The sequence below is a fragment of the Rhinopithecus bieti genome, unplaced genomic scaffold (assembly GCF_001698545.2).
Source record: "Rhinopithecus bieti isolate Rb0 unplaced genomic scaffold, ASM169854v2 scaffold_11252, whole genome shotgun sequence".
NCBI classification, from domain to species: domain Eukaryota; kingdom Metazoa; phylum Chordata; class Mammalia; order Primates; family Cercopithecidae; genus Rhinopithecus; species Rhinopithecus bieti.
Window position 1 is genome coordinate 2,648,560 of NW_016806895.1, and position 21,772 is coordinate 2,670,331.

At 40.5% G+C, this 21,772-nt stretch overlaps 2 protein-coding genes across 4 annotated transcripts in view; one reads left to right on the forward strand and one right to left on the reverse strand.

The window, feature by feature from the left end:
* Positions 1-386: 386 nt before the first annotated feature.
* ERH (ERH mRNA splicing and mitosis factor) lies at positions 387-19,341 on the reverse strand. The gene is made up of 4 exons (XM_017878640.1): positions 18,945-19,341; positions 15,203-15,290; positions 7,267-7,387; positions 387-906 (listed from the first exon to the last, which is right to left on the reverse strand). Exons 1-4 carry the CDS (start codon positions 18,945-18,947, stop codon positions 804-806), a joined length of 315 nt encoding a protein of 104 aa, XP_017734129.1. The 5' UTR covers positions 18,948-19,341; the 3' UTR covers positions 387-803.
* The window catches only part of SLC39A9 (solute carrier family 39 member 9), a 67,501-nt gene continuing 64,393 nt past the window's right edge, over positions 18,665-21,772 (forward strand). For 2 of the 3 annotated variants that reach the window (XR_001886813.1, XM_017878637.1), the window contains exon 1: positions 18,665-19,164. Coding sequence is in view for 2 of the 3 variants with exons in the window: in XM_017878637.1 (XP_017734126.1) it covers positions 18,880-19,164 (285 nt within the window). In the remaining variant the exon portion in view is untranslated. Of the gene's footprint in view, positions 19,165-19,391; positions 20,181-21,772 lie in introns of those variants that run through there. The other variant, XM_017878638.1, reaches the window with a different exon arrangement.

Consider the following 21,772-nt stretch of genomic DNA (forward strand, 5'->3'; position numbering starts at 1 on the left):
CCTACAGTAGTGGGTAACTAGTATCCAACTAAAGGCTCTGAAAAGGGCACAAAGACCTCCTAGAAAGAGTACTTGATTTGATTAACACTAAGAAGTTCATGTCTGCTGTTGTTGCAGACAAGCTATATCACCAGAAAGTCATTTATAATGTTTGCGTCAATAGTAGGTACAAACCTTGGAGCTATAATTAAGATTCCTTTAATTATGCTGGAAAAGTGAGGTAAAAGTGTATTGGCTTCACATAAATCACAGCAAAATGTGTTGCACACTACTTAAACTTTCCTCAAATTCTTTGTGTAACAGCTATTGGTTTTTAAACTTACAATGAAAAAATGCTTTGCAAGAAAATTCAATGTTCAAAGACAAAAAAAAAAAGCACTCAGGGAGAAAATATAACTAAAGGACATTTATTTATTTTTACCAAGACTTTATCTTGAGGACATGGCTAAACTGCATTTCCACCCCCCACCCCATCTTGAAGAAGGGTTAGTACATGAATGTTATAAAGTAGATATGAACAGTTGAAGGACTGGAACCAACATTAACTGACGAAGAACAATTTTCATCTAAATCATCATAAAAATGTTTAAGTAAAAAAAAAAAAAGAAAAGAAAAGAAAAAAAGAGGGGTAACGGGGGTTTCCGATTGAACAAGATCCTCACATTTCATCCAATACAGTCAATCTTGGCTAGAGTATAACAAAGTGGAAACAGGATTACTATGATACAAAACTTCCACTACAGCACGCTGTACACACCTGTGTTCCAAGCCCACCCCAACCCCCCGCAATGCTTCCAACACAATTATTTCCCAGCCTGTTGGGCCTGCCGACGAAGGAGCACGTAGATCTTCTCTTTAATCCAGTCTTTGTTATAAGGCTGGTATGTCTGGGTATCAGCTCGGTAACTGAGGAGAGAAAAAGAATAAGCAAAGTCACAGTGGTCAATCACTGTCAGGTGTTTAAATCCCCAAAGTATAACGGCCCAATGATGGCACAGATGTGCACATTTCCAAAAATGAACTTAATGAAAAGTTGAAGGAGCTACTTCCACAGCTGTTGAATTTTAAGTGACATGAACTTTGTATCACCTAGTACAATCTTATAGTGGAAAAAGAAAATATGACTTAGAACTTTTAAGCTAAACGCCCAATATGTTACATATCTACTTCTTCACAGAGTATGACCAGAAACCATGTGTTCTGTCTCCTACATAGTTTCTATTTTTATGGTTCTTTTAGTGATTAAAAAACAACAACAAAAAAATTGGCCAGGCACAGTGGCTCATGCCTGTAATCCCAGCACTTTGGGACGCTGAGACGGCTGGATCACTTGAGGTCAGAAGTTCAAGATCAGCCTGGCCAACACAGTAAAACCTTGTCTCTACTAAAATACAAAAATTAGCTGGGCATGGTGGCACGCGTCTGTAGTCCTGGCTACACGGGAGGCTGAGGCAAGAGAATTGCTTCAACTGGTGGAGGTTACAGTGAGCCGAGATCATGCCATTGCACTCCCACAAGTGAGACTCCATCTCAAAAAAACAAAAACAAAAACAAACAAAAAAACAAAAAACACTAGAACAAACTTTAGATTCACAAAGTTTATTCCGAGTTAACTAAAAAAACCTTTAAAAAACATGTACTGGCAACAAAGATTTCTTGCTGATTTCCCTCCCCCTGTAAAGCATTAAGGAAATCTTAAACCTATATTTTAGGATTTGCTTTTTAAAATAAATAATGCTAGAGGCCTATGGAGAATTATCAGAAGACATAGTAAGCTCCAAAATATCTCTAATCAGAAGGGTAAGGAGTACACAGACTGGCATTAGCAGTAAAACTCCAATGGGACTGTGAGTAGTATCTAGTAAGATGTCACAGAGTACTGGGTTTTGCTTTAAATTCTTACCTGAATTAACTCATTTTTACAACCCTGTAAGTGGGTACAATTATCCCTGCTCCCCGCCCACCTCCTTTTTTTTGAGACAGAGTCTCACTCTGTCATGTCACTCAGTCTGGAGGGCAGTGGTGCCATCTTGGCTCACTGCAACCTCTGCCACCTGGGTTTTCATGATTCTCCTGCCTCAGCCTCCTGAGTAGGTAAGACTACAGGCGTGTGCCACCACGTCTGGCTAATTTTTTGTATTTTTAGTAGACGAGGTTTCACTATGTTGGCCAGGCTGGTCTTGAACTCCTGACCTCAAGTGATCCAGCCGCCTCGGCCTCCCAAAGTGCTAGGATTACAGACGTGAGCCACTGCACCTGGCCCCCTTTCTCATAAATGAGAAACCAAGGCTTTAAAAGTGAAGCAACTTATTCGCTAGGTAATGCTGGACTGGAGGTAGATTTTAAATACTCCTGACTCCAGAGTCCTCACTGTTAATCACTAAGTTAGAAACCTAAACTACAATTTTTGACAAAGGAAATAAATTCCAAAGTAGCAATGCTTTATACAATTAACATCATATTCTTCCTCTGAACAGTATGGTCACAATCTGGTTTATTAAAAATGTATAAGATTCTCATTTTTAAAAATGCTTAACCAAATTAAAAAATTATAAAATGTAATTTTTTCTGAAAACTCTGTCCATGCTCCTAATTAAATAAGCTCTAAGCTAGTCTACTGCAAAATGTGGCAGAAGAGACTATAATGTTTATATTAACACTGGAAAAGAACTTAAAAAGGAATAAAATTTCTCACAATTATCGTATCTGGGTGGGACAGGCTTTGTTTATACCATTCCCCCCCAACAAAAATCACTCTGGTTCGTGAACATTTAGGAATCCATCAACTTGCATGCAATTTTCCAACTCATCAAATAGTAGGCTGGGTGCCAGCGGCTCATGCCTGTAATCCCAGCACGTTGGGAGGCCAAAGCTGGCGGGTCACAATGTCAAGAGGTCAAGACCATCCTGGCCAACATTGTGAAACCCCATCTCTACTAAACAAAAATACAAAAATTAGCTGGGCATGGTGGCGTGCACCTGTAGTCCCAGCTATTCGGGAGGCTGAGGCAGGACAATGGCTTGAACCCGGGAGGCGGAGGTTGCAGTGAGCTGACATGGTACCACTGCACTCCAGCGAGACTCTTATCTCCAAAAAAAAAAAAAGTAATAATGCCTTCTTTATGGAAAGCTGTGTGGTTGATGGCTGTGAACCGGTACTGGAAAATGAGACAATTAAATGTTAAATACTTTAATAAAATGCGTAGTCATTGGCACAGATGAATCTTTTAACCTATTGTTATGGTCAATGAATGTAAGTTTATATAGGAACAGAGGCTGCGGGTCTGGGCAGTGAAATCAGCAGCGTCTTCAGTGATACCAACTTCTCTTATTGATCAGGAATACCTCTCGTCATTATAATAACTGACGGTGAAAATGTTGTCTCTAAGCAAACAAGAAAATACTGCATCATCAAAAGGATATTATTTTCATCTTACAAAAAGCTCTTTTAAGAAACGTACAGATCAGAAAACTGAAAAATTTTGACTCTGACTTTAAGTATACAAAATACAAATTTTCCATGCCTACATTTTATTATTAATACATGGTCAGCTTGCTCTGGGTTTAGTCATGTTACAAAGTAGATTCTTATTTATTCCATTTCCACACAAACTGTTTAAAAAAAATTACTTAAAAAAAGTTCTATGTCACTGCCATGTAAATTTAATAAAAGCAATGAGCACACAACCATCTACAAACCAAAAATGGACCCAGTCTCTGGTCTGAGGAGTAACAGCCCAAATCTCAGTCCTTGATGAAACAGAGGAGAGGACGTGCTGTTACAGGATGTGCTGTGGCAGTGGGTGACCTCTTTGGAAACAATACCTGATTTCTCCTGAACATTCAAATAACAAAAAGGACATAACCAAAGTCACCTGGGAAAATAGTTTTAAGTCCTAAATTTGATTCTGAAAGTTTTCAGAGGCCAAAAGTTTTCAACATTAGAAACAAACATAAATAGTTACAGGTTTTCAAGCTATGATAATTTATGGTTTTTAACAGTCTCTCTGAAACTATTAAAAGTCATAAATTATCATTAACCTCTCTTCTATTATTTCTGGAATGACTGTAGGTGGGAAGAATTATCTAGGTAATAAAGCTTCCCCCCTATTTTGCTTTAATATAGCAAATACTGTATTAAAAATCAGTTCAGTGTGCTAGATATGGTTTCTAGTTTACATTTTAAAGTCTAATGCAGCCAGGCACAGTTGTTCATGCCTGTAATCTCACCCCTTGGGGAGGCTGAGGGAGCAGGATCACTTGAGCCCAGGAGTTTGAGACCAGCCTGGGTAACATAGCAAGACCTTGTCTCTAAATTTTTCTTTTTATAAAGTCTAGTACAAAGTTAGAAAACTTATATTCTGTCATTAATGACATACTTTTATGTTATTAACATGTTACTTATAACTGTTTTACTCTGTTCAATTTTCATACTGTTGAAAAAACCTGAACACCTTTTAAATCTCACTTGAAATTTATAATTTATCTCACTTGTAGAAATTAAAATTCGTATCATTCTACTCCTGGCAAATTTAAAAAACATGCTTGTAATTAAAAATAAAACTCTATCCTGACTTCTTCGATCTAGTTGAAAAGGGAGTTGCGGGTCTAATAATGCTGTACTCAGCAAGCACTTGATCCTCACAACGAGTCTTGTGAACTAGATTTGTCTCAATTTCACAAATGAGCAAACTGAAGTTTAGCAATACCAAGTGGCCTTGTCAAAGGGAGCTAGCAAATGGTGGAGACAGGATTCAAACCCAGCTATGTCTAATTCTCCATTCCAGCTAGCTCTTAACCACAGCCTCCCAAGACGAGTAAAACATGATCCTTCGTTTCAAGTTTACTTCCCACTTACTGGGAGTAAGTACGACATCCCAAAAGCATCAGGATTAGATCGTGAATGTTTCAGTAAGGTTGTTTTATAAAACCATAACGACAACCATTAATTTTTAATCAATGCAGAATATAGCTCTGTAATATAAATAAGGGAAATAGAAAATTATCAATAATTTTAGAAAGCTATGCCTCAAACAACATCATGAATGACGTGCATTTATATAATCAATATTTACTCAGCCCTAATTATGTACCAGAGATGCAGCAGTGAACAAAAACAAAGCAACTTGTTCTTAAATTCTATCAATTAATATACACATTATTGGTAATTTCATATCCAGTGGATGGTTCTGTCAACACCTAGGCCTCCCAATTCCATGAACTCTTTTCCTCTAATGATCTCATCTCCTACCCTCTCTTGGCCAGATACCTAGACCTTGTCATTACTAACAACTTCAATTTCCTAATTTCAAGCATGTCATTCTCTGACCACCACTTCCTAACACTCTAATGTGAGCAATCCTTGATCCAGTGGGACCTAAAATTAACTTATCTACCTCTGTTTCCAGCACCTGCTCCTACACACCCAATTAAAGCTCATGGTCATTCAGTCCTTGCTGTTATCCTCATATATGCCCTCAACCTTTAGCAACATCTTTACTCTCTACCTACTCCTCACCTGTAACCATCCAGGTGAAAGAGACTAGGATAAAGTCCCATGATCACAATGACTGATTCCACTTTAAATCATTATCAGATAGGTACGTTGGAGGACACTTAATACATCCCTGAATTAACTGCAGTTTGCTACTTCTTTCACCTTCCTAGCTTATTTCTTACTTTTCCACAAACCTGTAACAACTGTTTCAAATGGTGTCCTTGCTCCCTATCTTTCTGAGATAACTGAAGCATACAGAAGATAATGCCCCCCAGCTCCCAAATTTGCCTGTCCTCCCTTTTTCACGAATGAACTGTCCAAGAGCCAATCTGAGCTATCAGTTTCTCCTTCTCTAGTAGATCATCCCATCAGCCTGCAAACTTACCATTACTTTTCCCACCTTAAAAAAACCAATTTCCTTCTCCAGCTACAACCCTATTTTTCTGTTCTTTCAAGCAAAATTCTTTAAAAAAAAAAAAAGCAAGCCTGTAATAGCCACCTATAAATCCTCTCTTTTCATTCCCTTCCATACACTGAAATCTGTAAGCATTTTTACTCCCGGCACTTTACCACAACTGTTTTGGAAGTCATCAAAGACTTCCACAGTGTGAAATCCAGAGGTCAATTAAATTCTCAGTCCTTACTTATCTGACCTATCGATGACATGATACGCTTCTGCATTGGCTTCCAGGATATCATTGCTCCCTACCCCTCCAATCTCCTAAGACTCTCTCTCTCACTCATTCCTCTGCAGCCTCAAAGGCTTCCTTAATGACTTCAAACATGCCAGGCACCTGTACTTCAGGACTTCTACACAAGCTGTCCACCATTCCCTCTGTCTGGTATGTTTTTCTTATAGATGCCTGCATGGCTTAAAGTACCATGCAACATTCATTTGAATGTTCTGAGTGACCAAAGCGAAATGGCTACAACTGGAACACAATGAAGAAGTACAGAAAACAAAACTCAAACATTCCAAGGAAATGCATGTTTTGGAACCTTTTGGGGAGACAGCATGGTGTAGCCACATTCCAGGATTGGCTCCAGTGGTGATCCAGGAAGTGCCTATGAGTAAGACTTGTATATTTCTCATCACTGCTCTTTCAACTTCTAGCACAGCACCTGGCATGTAATAAGTATTCAAGTATCTGATGATTGAGTATTGTATCATAAGGTGCTAGTTAAATGAGCTGTATTTACACTCAATTTCTGTTCACTAATGTAAAAAAGATTAGGTAAGTCTATAGTAATACTTTATGCTACTTGTTAGCAGTTGTCAGAAGCAGATTATCAATACAAACTATAACAACTATGCTAAAAAATCTCATTATTACATACCAAAAAATATATATTTACACAGGGTAGGATTGAAATTAAATTCAATTTCAGCCCTACACATATTTAAGTTTTTGAAATGTCATGAAAAAAAGATAATCTTAGTTTTAATCCAAAACCAATGGCTTTAGGACAAAGACTGTAAAGGAAAAAAAAAATAGGTATAAGGAACAAAGAACAGGGACATGGAACTTCTTAATTAGGATCCTTACTGGATACTAACTACATCAATTAGCAAAATTCTTTTTTTCTGTGCCTTTGGCTTTATGTTGCCAATCTCTTATTTCTGTAAGAGAAATATTAATTACTATATACTATGCAAATGCAAAGATCAGTGTCAGGCACATAGTTATCTCCCAATATCATAAATCACCTCAAAGAGACAGAAAAACAATAGAAAATACAAGATAACAGACATGTTGGCTAATACTTACACCAGGCAGCTGAGGTCTGCCAGATCATCGATGAAATCAAACAACTGACTGATGTCATATGTGATAGAGGGACTGTTGGGATTCATTCTTTTCAGATGTTCTTCATACATTTTACAAACACCTAAGAAAGGATAGGAAAAAAAGCAAAATCTTAAATCGTATACACTTCTAGATATGAGCAGTGCTATATGTTGATATTATATTTACTTTAATAAAGTTGGGCTGGGGAAAAGATGATCGACTGATGGCTTTTGATTACTGCCACTAGCAAATACTTTTTTATTTTATAAATTCACCAGGTCAAGTGCGGCGGCCTCACAGTTTAAGACCAGCCTGCCTGGGCAACATAGGGAGACCTCATCTCTACAAAAATTAAAAAATTAGCCAGGCGTGATGGCATGTGCCTGTGGTCCCAGCTACTTGGGAAGCTGAGGTGGGAGAATCACTTGGCTGCAGTGAGCCATGATTGCATCACTGCACTCCAGTCTGGGCACCCGAGAAATTCACCACAATGTTGGTGTAACTATTTTATGTCTTCATAGTAAAATGATTACTTCAAACCATTGGAGCTAAGGGACTTTCAAGACTTGCCATCTGATGGCTCAAACAAATATCACTGTGGGTCTTAACAGGTTTTCCAGTAATTCTTCCCAAAGCCACAGAGCAAAAAGATCAAAAATAAAAAAGAAATAAAAAAAAATTAAAACTTAAAAATTGGCAACAAGGAAAGAGATTATCCTAACGTGTATTTAAGATCCTGGACTACGGATTCACACAGACTTGAGTTCCAGCTCTGCCCTTGTCAAACTGAGGACAAACAACTCCATTCCCTGAACCACACCTGTCAGAGTTAAGAGTGCCTCTTCATAGAATTGTGAGTTTATTTGAAATAATACATATAAAGCATTAGCACATGAACAAGGATGTAAGTACTGAAATATAAAAAAGATAATAAGCAAAATCATTAATAACAAGCCCACATCACTAATTATAATTAGCTACAGAGTACATTATCTATTTAGTTTTTAATCAATGATACTCTCCTTTCTTTTCTTTTTTAGAGTTTTGCTCTTGTTGCCCAGGCTGGAGTGCAATGATGCGATCTTGGCTCACTGCAACCTCTGCCTCCTGGGATCAAGTGATTCTCCTGCCTCAGTCCCTCAAGTAGCTGGGATTACAGGCACCTGCCACCACACCCAGCTAATTTTTTGTATTTTTAGTAGAGATGCAGTTTCACCATGTTGGCCAGGCTAGTCTTGAACTCCTGACCTCAGGTGATCAGCCCACCTCAGCCTCCCAAGGGGCTGGGATTACAGGCGTGAGCCATCGCGCCTGGCCTGATACTCTCCTTTCTTATTCCCACAAAAGGAGAATATACCTTTTCAGTCTACTCCCACTGTCAACTATTTTAAGACTATTATGATGAATGGATAAGTGACATAAATGCTAGTTATCTAGAAAAAATATGTCCTATACTGTATACATAAGTCTTGTATTAGCTCCAAATTAACTTTATAAATTTCCTAGTAAAAATACTATTCAACCACAGAACTACCAAACCACTATCTTAGGGTTTTTGATTGCTACTGGCATACTACATTGTGATGGCACAGAATATCACCCGAGTTACTGAACGGAAAGAAAACAAAAACTAGGAAAATAAATTCATATATCTTAAAAAGGTATTGACCCACAGTTACCATACTTTTTTTTTTTTGAGATGGAGTTTTCACTCTTGTTACCCAGGCCAGAGTGCAATGAAGCAATCTTGGCTCACTGCAACCTCCGCCTCCTAGGTTCAAGCGATTCTCTTGCCTCAGCCTCAACCTCCAGAGTAGCTGGGATTACAGATATACGCCACCAAGCCCGGCTAATTTTTGTATTTTTAGTAGAGATGGGGTTTCACCATGTTGGCCAGGCTGGTCTCAAACTGCTGAGCTCAGGTGATCCACCCGGGTTGGCCTCCCAAAGTGCTGGGATTACAGGCATGAGCCACCATGCCCAGCCTCCATTATACTTCATGGTAAAAGACGGGATGCTTTTCTGCTAAGATTAGGAAGAATACCAGAATATTTACTGTTGCTACTTATATTCAACATTGTACTAGAAGTTCTAGCCAGGGCAATTAGGCAAGAAAAAGAGATTACAGGCCTTCAGATTGGAAAGAAAGAAATACAGCTATCATTATTTGCAGATGACATTATCTTGTAGATAGAAAATCCTAAGGAAACAATAAAAATCTATTAGAACTAATAAATGAGTACAGCAAAGTTGCAGGATATACGATGAGTATATGAAAATAAATTCTATTTCTATGGCTTAACAAATCTGAAAATAACATTAAGAAAACTCCATTTATAACAGCATAAAAAAGAATAAAACTCTTAGAAATAAGCCTAACAAAAGAAGTACAAAACGTGTACACTCTACACTATAAAATGTCATGGAAAGACTTTTTTTCCCCTTGAGACAATGTCTTATTCTGTTGCCCAGGCTGGAGTGCAGTGGCCCAATTACACAGCTCACTGCAGCCTTAACCTCTCAAGTTCGTGGTCCTCCCAAGGATCTGGGACTACAGGTACGCACCACCATGCCAAGCTAATTTTTGTACTTTTCGGAGAGCAGGGGCTTCATCATGTTGCCCAGGCTAGTCTCAAACTCCTGGGCTCAAGCAATCTGCTCACCTTGTCCTCCCAAAGTCTTGGGATGACAGGTATGAGCCACCATGCCATGCTTAATAAGCGGAAAGACATTCCACGTTCATGAGTTGGAAGACCTGATGGCAATACTCCACCAAATGATCTACAGATTCAATACAATTCCTGTAAAAATCCAAGCTGCTTTTGCAGAAGGCAACAATCTAATCCTAAATTTGACACAGAAATGCAGGAGACCCAAGATAGCCAAAATAATCTTGAAAAAGAACAACAATGGAGGATTCAAACTTCCCGATATCAAAACTTACTATGAAACTACTGCAATCAAGACAATATGGTATTAGCATGAGGATAGGTATCTAGATCAATGGAACAGAAATGAGAGCCCAGAAACAAACCCTCACATTTATGGTCAACCGCTTTTTGACTAGCATGCCAAAACAATTCAACAAAGAACAGTCTTTTCAACAAATGACACTCAGACAAGTGGACAGTCACATGTGAAAGAATGAACTTGGACACATCCCTACAACATACCAGAGACTTAAAAGTAGGAGCCCAAACTATAAGACCCACAGAAAAAAATAAAGGCATTAATATTTGTGACCTTGGATAAAGCAATGGTTTCTTAGATATGACACCAAAAGCACAACAAAAGAAAATATGTAAGTTAAAGTTTATAAAAATAAAGAACTTTTGGCTCCAAAAGACACTATTAGGAAAGTGAGAAGACACTGCAAACTGGGAGAAAACCTTTATAAAACATCTATCTGATAAAGGACTAGTGTCCAAAAATATACAAAGAACTCCTAAAATTCAACCATAATCAATGAAAAATGGGCAGAAGATGTGGATACCTCAATAAAGATGTAGACAGCAAATAAGCATATGAAAAGATGACATTATATGTCATTAGGGAATTGCAAATTAAAACAATAAGATACCTTAGAATGGCTAAAATCTAAAACACTGACAACACCAAATGCTGGTAAGGATGTGGAACAGAAACTCATTCACTGCTAGTGGGAATGCAAAAGGGTACTGCCATGTCTGAAGACAGTTTGGCAGTTTCTTACAAAGCTAAACATACTTGTACCACATAATCTAGCAATCACTCTCCTACGTATTTACCCAAATGAGCTGAAAACTTAGGTCTACACAAAAACCTACACATAAATGTTTATAGCAGCTTTATTCATAATTGCCAAAAAATAGAAGCAAACAAGATGTTCTTCAATAAGTGAATGGATAACCAAACTGTGGTACATTCATTCAAGGGAATTTTATTCAGCAATAAAAAGAAATGAGCTATACAGCCACACATACAAAAAGTAAGAACCATAAAAGCATATTGCTAGGTCAGCCAGGCGTGGGGGCTCAAGCCTGTGATCCCCAGACTTCGGGAGGCCAAGATGGACGGATCACTTGAGGTCAGGAGATTGAGACCAGCCTGGCCAAACAGTAAAACCCGTCTCTACTAAAAATACAAAAAAAAGGCTGGGCGCGGTGGCTCAAGCCTGTAATCCCAGCACTTTGGGAGGCCGAGACGGGCGGATCACGAGGTCAGGAGATCGAGACCATCCTGGCTAACACGGTGAAACCCCGTCTCTACTAAAAAATACAAAAAACTAGCCGGGCGAGGTGGCGGGCGCCTGTAGTCCCAGCTACTCAGGAGGCTGAGGCAGGAGAATGGCGTAAACCCGGGAGGCGGAGCTTGCAGTGAGCTGAGATCCGGCCACTGCACTTCAGCCTGGGCGACATAGCGAGACTCCGTCTCAAAAAAAAAAAATAAATAAAAAAAAAAGAAATACAAAAAAAGGTAGCCAGGCATGGTGGTGCAGGCCTGTAATCCCAGCTATTTGGGTGGCTGAGGCAGGAGAATCGCTTGAACCAGGGAGGCAGAGGTTGCAGTGAGCTGAGATTGCGTCACAGCACCCCAGCCTGGGTGACAGAGTTTAAAAAAAAAAAAAAAAAAAAAAGCATATTGCTAGGTCAAAGCAGCCAATCTGAAAAAGCTTCATACTCCACTAACTCCAACATGACATTCCAGAAAAGGCAAAACTACAGAGATGGTAAAAAGATCAGGGGTTTGGGGTGGTGGCAAGGAAGGAGGTATAGGTAGGGCAATGGGGATTTTTGGGAGTGAAACTACTCTGTATGATACAGTAAAGGTAGATACATGTAATTATACATGTCAAAACCCACAGAATGTTCAACACATACAGTAAACCCTAACATAAACTGTGAACTTTAGTTAATAATCATCCATCAATATTAATTCATCAATCGCAACAAGTGTAATCAGACTAATAGAAAATGCACGAATAGGGGAAACTAAGAAGGGCAGGAAAGAAGGCGTATGCTGGAGCTCTATACTTTCCAAACAATTTTCCCATAAACCTAAAACTGCTCTAAAAACATGGTCTTAAATAAAGTATTTAACTGCTCTTAAAAAATAGTGAGAGGGGAGGAGAAAAAAGCTCCGATCCACAGAGGTTTTTTTCTACCAAAAAAAAAAAAAAAAATAGAATAATAAAATTACCATTTGGCAACCACACCATGTGAAAACTTATTTAATAATTATTTTAACTTTTTTGTTTTAGCTTTTTAAATGGGAAATAAATCACCATTTTAATTTTAGAAAAAAAGAGCTACCAAGTCATGAAAAGACATGGAGGAAACTTAAATGCACACTAAGTCAAAAAAGCCAGTAAGAAAAAGCCACACACGATAATGATTCCAACTATATGACATTCTGGAAAAGGCAAAACTATGGAGACAGTGAGAAGAACAATGGTTCCCAGAGGTTGAGGGTGGGGTAGGAAGGGATGAATAGGTAGAACACAAGAAATGTTTAGGGCAGGGCAGTGAAACTATTCTGAGTGATGCTGTAATGGCGGACAAACGACATTGCGCATTTGGGAAAATCCACAGAAATGTAGGATATAAAGAATGAAACCTAGTATAAACTACGAACTTTACTTAGTGATAACGTATCAGTAATGAATACTGGTTCATCACTGTTACAAATGTACCATACCACAGAGATTCGTTAAAAATAGGGGAAATCGTGTAGGGGTGAAGAAAGAGAGTAATATGGGAAAACTGGAGTTTCTGTTCAATTTTTCTACAACCCTGAAACTGCCCTGAGAAATAAAGTACATTAAATTTTTTTTAAGTTAGACTTTCCTAAAATCAGCAAAAGTTAATAAAGAGTATTGCAGAATCAAAGACCGAACATGGTAATACAGGTTAGGAAACAATTTGCTAAGAGAGTTTGCATACAAAATCTACATCAATAGCAGGCAGAAATGTCAGTAGAGAAATGGATCTGAAAAGAGATGAAGAAAAAATGCCATGTTCTTCTTTAAGAATTAGAGTAGACAGCCGGGAGTGGTGGCTCACGCCTGTAATCCCAACACTTTGGGAGGCTGAGGTGGGTGGATCACTTGAGGTCAGGAGTTCGGAACCAGCCTGGTCAACATGGTGAAACCCTGTCTTTACTAAAAATACAAAAATTAGCTGGGTGTGGTGGCACACACCTGTAGTCCCAGCTACTCAGGAGGCTGAGGAAGGAGAATCATTTGAACCCAGGAGGCAGAAGTTGCAATGAGCTGAGACTGCACCACTGCACTCCAGCCTGGGTGACACAATGAGACTGTCTGAAAAAACAAAAAGAAACAAAGATACCTTCACTCATATGTTTACTGCAGTACTACACACAACAGCAAAGTCATGGAATCACCTAAGTGTCCATCAATGGATGACTAGATAAAGGAAACGTGGTGTATGAGTATGCATACATATACATACCATGGATTACTACTCAGCTATTAAAAAAATAAAACCATGTCTTTGTAACAACATGGATGGAACTGGAGGTCATTATCTCAAGTGAAGTAACTCAGAAAGTCAAACATATAACGTTCTCTTATTAGTGGAGGCTAAATAATGTGTGCACATGGACAGACAGAGTGGAATAACTGACACTGGAGACTACAAAAGGTGGAAGAAAGGTGAGGGATGAAAAATCACTACTGCGTACAATGTACACCAGGTGATGGTTACACTAAAAGCCCAGACTTGGTTGGACGCGGTGGCTCACGCTTGTAATCCCAGAACTTTGGGTGGCTAAGGCAGGAGAACTGCTTGAGGCTAGAAGTCTGAGACCAACATGTACAACACAGTGACCCCATCTCCATAAAAAAAAGAAACAAAAAATTAGCCAGGTGTGGCAGCAGGTGCCTGTAGTCCCAGCTATTTGGGAGGCTGAGGCAGGAGGACTGCTTGAGCCCAAGAAACTGAGGCTGCAATAAGCCATGATCACCACTGCACCCCAGCCTGGGTGACAAAGCAAGACCCTGTCTCTTAAGGAAAAAAAAAAAAAGGCCCAGATTTTACTCCTACGCAATATATCTATATAAGACTGCACTTGTATCCCTTAAATCTATTAAAACAACCTATTAAAAACAGACACGCAAGTCTACAGTGCTTGAGTTTAACCAGAATATATAAGGGATACCTGTAAAGTATTTCCATACTATAACAAAATAACATGTGACAAATAATAACAGAATATTTATAAAACAACAAGTGGCTCTGGAAAGTCATTCATTATATACATTAGTTTAAAAAAACAAAACAAACACCCAATACTTGCAGCAAGGAGGATAGTACATACATAATTAATGTTTAAAATGTTCAACAGGCCAAGACTGGTGGATCACTTGAGGTCAGGAGTTTGAGACCAGCCGGGCCAACATGGTGAAACCCCGTCTCTACTAAATACATAAAAAATTAGCTGGCTGTGGTGGCCCATGCCTGTAGTCCCAGCAACTAGGGAGGCTGAGGCACAAGAATCTCTTGAACCTGGGGGGCGGAGGTTGCATGAGACGAGATCACATTACTGCACTCCAGTCTGGGTGACAGAGCAAGACTGTCTCAAATGATAAATAAACAAACAAACAAATAAATAGAATGTTCACTAATTATAGTCCATCCTAAATATCTGCTTTCCCGCCTAAAATTAGCAATTCAAGAAGTTTGGAGGGTTGGAAGTGATAAAGGTAGGGCCTGGGGTGAATGGACTATTAAAAAAAAAAAAAGAAATCTGGAGGGGGAAAACCCAGTTCCTAAATGAGACATTTTTCTACCTCTTGATTAAAAGGCAGGGCCTGGGGTGGATGGATTATTAAAAAAAAAAAAAAAGAAATTTGGTGGGGGAAAACCCAGTTCCTAAATGAGACATTTTTCTACTCCTTGATTAGTGTTAAACTCACCTTCCATGCATTCATTCACAGATTCGTAGTCAGCATAAGTTCTCCCTTCTGGCCTCTTAGTAGGCTGTACCAGCAAAATGGTGTGAGACTGCAGGGGGAAAACATGATTTCAATATGAGTTTCTATTTGAGAAATTCATAGTATGATTTTAAAAATCCCCATTTGTAATGCAATAATGATTGCTAGTTATTAAAATGTAATGAGAGGCCAGGCATGGCATTCCCATGCCTGTAATCCTCATCCTCTGGGAGGCTGAGGTGGGAAAATCACTTGAGGCCAGAAGCCTGAGACCAGCCTGGGCAACATAGCAAGACCCTGTCTCTAAAAAAAAAAAAAAAAAAAAAAAAAAATTTCCTGGGTGCACGCTTGTAGTCCCAGCACTTTGGAAGTCTAAGGCAGGAGGATTCCTTGAGCCCAGGAGGCTGAGACTGCAATGCACCATGATCACACCATTGCATCAAAGAGTGAGACCCTATCTCTAAAAAAAAAAAGTAATTAGGATACTTTTCCCACAAAAATATTTATGTCTTAGTCCAAGTGTAGGATCTAGCTGGATTCACAACTCTGCTGTAAGGTCTCCCTAAGTCTCCCAGTCCTACTGTTTATTTACTGCCTACAAGTTATCAGTATAAGCTACCTTGCCTTCCTTTCTTTTGTATCTTTTCTTCCCAACTAAATTATAAACCTGCTTAGGTTTTCTGTCTCCAGTGGTCACTTTCCATCTTTAATGCTCTTAAGTCATTAATAAAAACTCAGATGGGCTGATGAAAGGAAACAAAAGGGGAAATAGTAAAATAATTACAAGCATGGTTTCAATTTAAGTTTTTTTTTCCAACCTTAGCATAAGAACAAAGTCACATTTTATCCAGGGGTTAGACTTAACATTAAAGCAGTAGATAAACTAGCAATATAAACACATTGTAAGAATTACCCTTAAAAATCCATTAAACTGGCCGGGCGCAGTGGCTCAAGCCTATAATCCCAGCACTCTGGGAGGCCGAGACGGGTGGATCACGAGGTCAGGAGATCGAGACCATCCTGGCCTACACGGTGAAACTCCGTCTCTACTAAAAAAAAATACAAAAAACTAGCCAGGCGAGATGGCAGTCGCCTGTAGTCCCAGCTACTCGGGAGGCTGAGGCAGGAGAATGGCGTAAACCCGGGAGGCGGAGCTTGCAGTGAGCCGAGATCGCGCCACTGCACTCCAGCCTGGGCGACAGAGCGAGACTCTGTCTCAAAAAAAAAAAAAAAAAAAAAAAAAAAAAAAAAAAAAAAAATCCATTAAACTATTCACCTGGTAGATGACTTGCGTTACTGGGCTTTCTCATACCAAAACCACGTATTAGAATCACACAGAATGTTAGGTTATCACACTACAAGAAATGTGAAATATGCCAGAAAAATAGCAGACTTGTCTTCCACTTCATGCTCACTGGGGAACATGTTTTTGTTAGCGTTCAGTCACTAACAAGTCAATCTCAGTGTTTCTCAACCTGGGCTCTATGACATTTTGAGCTGGCTGATTCTTTGTTACAAATGTCCCTTAGGGAGCAAAAAATCTCATCCAGCTGAGAATTCACTGGTCTATTGTAAATATAACCCATCCAATTTTTTGCTACCCGTGTAAGGTTGATTAATTAAATGCAAGTATGATGCAACTCCACTGTAAACCCAGTCCTAAATCAAACTATTCACTTTTTTCCTTCTCTTCTGCTGTACTAGTATTTTCAGCCAAAACCAGCAAACAAAATTTCCTAACAGGAACCCTAAACTGTTTTGGAATGAACTTAATTTTTTTTTTTTTTTTTTGAGACAGAGTTTTGTTCTTGTTGCCCAGGTTGGAGTGCAATGGCGCGATCTGAGCTCACCACAACCTCCGCTTCCCAGGTTCAAGAGAATCTTCAGCTTCAGCCTCCCAAGTAGCTGGGATTACAGGCATTTGCCACCACGCTCGCTACTTTTGTCTTTTTAGTAGAGACGGGATTTCTCCACGTTGGTCAAGCTGGTCTCGAACTCCTGACCTCAGGTGATCTGCCCGCCTCGGCCTCCCAAAGTGCTGGGATTACAGGCGTGAGCCACTGCGCCCGGCCAAAATGATCAGAATTTTTAAACATCATATTGGAACTGAAATAGCTGAATAAACAATGGAAAAACAGTACATTTAACATGACATGCAAAACAAAGGGTTATCATACTCTTCTCTCTCCATCAAGAATTAAATCACTTTGACTAAAAGTTTGAGAAGGTGTGAGATAAAAACGGAACTTGGTGACAAGAGACGAAGGATTAACTCTCACCTATAATAACCTGAACAGTCAAAGCCTTTGTTAAATCGATTTAAAAGCCACAGAAAGCATTAGATTATTTGTTACACAGAAGTCTTTGTAAGCTAGCTACTCAAAAAGTTTCAATGAGTCATTTGTTAAGAAAAAATAATTTTGTAGAAACCACGTACATTCTTGCAACAGAGCTTGCCCTATACACTAGCTATCTCAACTGCTACTATAATTGTATTCCAATTCTAATGCAAATTAAAGGACTAATTTGAAAGCCTAACAATGGAAAAGCTATACAGCATTCTGCTTTTATATCTAGTCTTAAAATGAACACTGGGCAAAGTTTACTATTTTCAATACTTACTGCCCAAAAAACAAGGATTAAAAACCACTAAGAACATAACATGATACATTTTTTAAAATGTGGTCATTTTTAAATGGCATTGCTTTTCTGCTCAAATTCTTTACAGATTATACCACCTCTCAAGCCAGTTTTGGTCACTTTCTTCGAATTGGAGCTTACTGATCATCCCCGTTGGATTCTAATAGAGCTGGTCTCTGAGCTGAGCCTACTTTTCAGCCTCCAGCCCCAAGAGGATATAAACACAGGTAAGAACAGGATCGAGGGCTGAGGGACGCGCCACATGCATACCCAGAGGTCTCAGAAATAGAAAAAAAAAAAAAAAAAAAAAAGGCAGAGCACAGGAAAACGAAAGCTGAGAAAATACACTACAAAGTAAATACGACCTCTCCTGGCCCACATGCTGGGTATAGTAAGCAGCATGTGTTAGCTTCGAGAAAAGGTTCCACAACCCTGGCCCATTGTTCCTATAGCAGGCTAGAGCATTTGGAGGGAAAAAGCACCATCCCCGGCCGGGCCCGGTGGCTCACGCCTGTAATCTCAGCACTTTGGGAGGCCCAGGCGGGTAGATTGCTTGAGGTCAGGAGTTCGAGACCAGCCTGGCCAACATGATGAAATCCCGTCTCTACTAAAATACAAAAATTAGCCGGGCGAGGTGGTGGGCGCCTGTAATTCCAGCTAGGGAAGCTGAGGCAGGAGAACTGCTTGAACCCAGGAGGCGGAGGTTGTAGTGAGCCAAGTTCAACCACTGCACTCCAGCCTGGGCGATACAATGAGACTGTCTCAAAAAACAAACAAAAAAAACCACCATCCCTATGACTCCCTCTACCGAGTAATAATCGGGAGAGAGCTCATCCTCAGGTCCAAGGCACGCCTGACCCGAGCGAGCAGCCGGGCGCGCGACCGCAGGGCGGACCGGGACTTCGGGGCCTAGAGTCAGGCCTGGCGTCTCTGCGGCGGGAAGAAGGATCCATCCACCAACTGGAGTGGCGGGGAGTATCACGCCGCGCTGTACGGGGCTCGTGGGGAGAGGAAAATGTATGGGGCTGGGGTCGCTCTGGAGGCCGGGGACTCGGACTCGGGTAGCCGCGGAGGCCTTTCTCACCATCGCGCCAAACTCTCCTCGCTGCAGCAGCTGCCGACACCGCCGCCGTTACACGAGCTTAGCCACAACGCCGCTAACAGCCAATCCCCGCGAGAGGAGCCGCCGGAAGTCGTCGAAAGTGCAACGCAAAAGAGCCTTTTGGATCATAGAGGCACAGTCACTTCCGGCAGCTAGAGCAGATACTGACTCTGTTTCGGCCATCTTCGATAAAGGCAAAAAGGTAAGTAAGGGAAAGTTTCCGAGCTTTAGGAAGAAGTTTTTTTCTTTCAAGACGCTGTCTTCCGTACTTTCGTTATTAAACATACGGCTCAAGTGATCACCGGTGTAGACAGTGACATCTGACATCTTTAATTAGCCCTACTCAAAAATGGCGGCAACGTAAGTATCGCGGGCCAGAGGTCGGTTGTAACCCGGAAGTGCCCTTGTAAAGGAGGAGGCGGTTAGACAATCCGGAACTGGATGGAATGAAGAGGTGCCACTTGGCGGCCATGGCAGCTGTAGTATCGGCGACTTCGGGTCAAGGCCCGGCCGAGTGCAGTACCATGGGCAGCACCGGGTATAGGGCAGAGACAGCTTTGTGTCAACTTTGCTGCTGAACCCCTAGGACCCATCATTAGAGACCTGCAGGACTCCTTTCCTCATCCCAGGCTCAGAGGAGAGTTTGCTGGGACTGGTGGGCTGGTTTCCTGCCCTGGGGGGCGGATCACCTTCGGGGCCGCCTCTTGGAGACAGGGGCGCCTAGGGAACGAACAGGTTCGCTTGAGTCACCCGCCGCCGCGTAAGACGTTGTGCCACCCTCATTCCGACAATCGAAGAAATCGATCATTCGCACATTTTCCCCATTGACTTTTCCCATCTCTGTTAACGCACGAGAATCTAATGACTGGCATCTCAGAACCCAGAGCCTGGGACCTTAGATTGCTGTAAGCTTTCTCTGGTGCTAATATCAGCAACAAGGGTCTGTTTCCGGGTACGTTCAAGAGGAAGGTGCCTCGTGAACACATCTGCTGGTGGGGAGGCCTGAAGAACTGGAAAGCCCACTCTCTTGGAACCACCACACCTGTTTAAAGAACCCAAGCACCTTTTAAAACCACTGGAAATTCGTTGTCTAGTGGTGGTGGGTGAATAAAGGAGGGCAGAATGGATGATTTCATCTCCATTAGCCTGCTGTCTTTGGCTATGTTGGTGGGATGTTACGTGGCCGGAATCATTCCCTTGGCTGTTAATTTCTCAGAGGTAAGAAATTCTCAATTTTCTGTCAGCTGTCAGGATGGCTGTGAGATAGTAGTTTTAGTTGCAAAGGGAAGCTGCTTCCCTAGTTAAATCTCAAAGCTGAAGGCCTCATTAAGAAAAACTATCTTTTTAAAAAGATACGTAACAATAATAGAAACAAACCTCATATTTAGCAGTGGAATTCTTAACTTGGGGTGGATTGATTTTCCACGGAAGATCCTGGAGTATTCCGTAAGCAATTCCCTAGAATCGCTTACAGAAATTTAAGGTTCTGTGCGTTTACCTGGAGAATGGCACCATAACATTTCTTTTGATTCTCAGAGGTTTCATGGAATCAAGGTTCCAGATTGTTATCAACAAAATAAATGGAGGGCTAGGCGCGGTGGCTCACGCCTGTAATCTCAGCACTTTGGGAGGCTGAGGTGGAAGGATCGCTTGGGCCCAGGAGTTCTAGACCAGCCTGGGCAAGGTGGCAAGACCCTGTCCCTACAAAAATTTAAGAATTACCCAAGTGGTGGTGTGCTTCTGTGGTCGCAGCTACTTGGGAGGCTGAAGCAGGAGGATCTCTTGACCCCAGGTAGTTGAGGCTGCAGTGAGCCATGTTTGGGCCACTGCACTGCAGCCTGGACAGCAGAGTGAGATCCTGTCTCAAAAAAAAAAAGAAAAAAAGAAAAAAAAAGATGGAGAAAGTTATTTGTCCTCATGAACTGAAATCAATATGATAACTTCTTTTTGAGAAAGTCAAACGCACCTTTCTGAGGAAAGCTATTTTGTTTTGTTTTTTGGATGCCTGTACTAGAATGAATGTAAGAAAAAACTAAATTAGATTGTTCTTAACTCACATTTCCTTTTAAAGAAGGGAAGCCTTGGAATTGATATTCTGAAGTTGTTTCAATCTATTTGCTTAGCAATTAATTTTTGGTTAATATGTTTTGACATTTTCGTTAATTTGATTGGCATTCCTTGAACAAACATTAAGCGAGGGTCCCAGGAAGATGGATAGATGAAAGCACTGTTCAATGAACATGCCAATAGGTCTTTTAGGTAGGCATAAAGAATTCACGAAGTGCACAGTGTTCAAAGATTTAGGGGGAAAATCTACTACAAGATTTCATGAGTTTGTCCTAGAGTTCAGCAGTAAAATAGGCCCCAGTTTCAATGCCATTCCTGAAAGTACTTTCAAAGGAGGCCTGAAGTAGACAGGAGAAGTATAAATGAAATGTTAAGTACACCTTGAAGAAACCTGAGGAAGAGGAGATATTACAGGTGTAAATAGCCTGTGGGCGGGAAAGAAGGTGGGACAAGGTATTGTCAGTTTGAGGAAAAGTAAAGCCCATAGCCAGATGGAACAGAGGCTTAAATTGTTGCTGCTCTTTTTCTGTTTCCTTTTTAATCTGTACCCCTCAGCATCTAATGATAACATTTTTAAAAATTATGTGCATTACCTAACTTCACTTAAAAAACTCAAGCTCGGTGCGTTGGTGCGCGCCTATAGTCGTAGCTACTCGAGGATAAGGTGGGAGGATTGTTTGAACCCAGGAGTTGGCCTGGGCAACATTGAGACTCCTTCTCTTAAAAAAAAAAAAAAAAAAAAA

Excerpts from the sequence above, each read along its gene's own strand:
- ERH (XM_017878640.1), bottom strand. Across the intron at positions 7,388-15,202 it reads TGTGAATGAATGCATGGAAG|GTGTTTGTAAAATGTATGAA; the intron begins GTGAGTTTAACA and ends ATCCTTTCTTAG. Across the intron at positions 907-7,266 it reads GCAGACCTCAGCTGCCTGGT|TTACCGAGCTGATACCCAGA; the intron begins GTAAGTATTAGC and ends TTCTCTCCTCAG.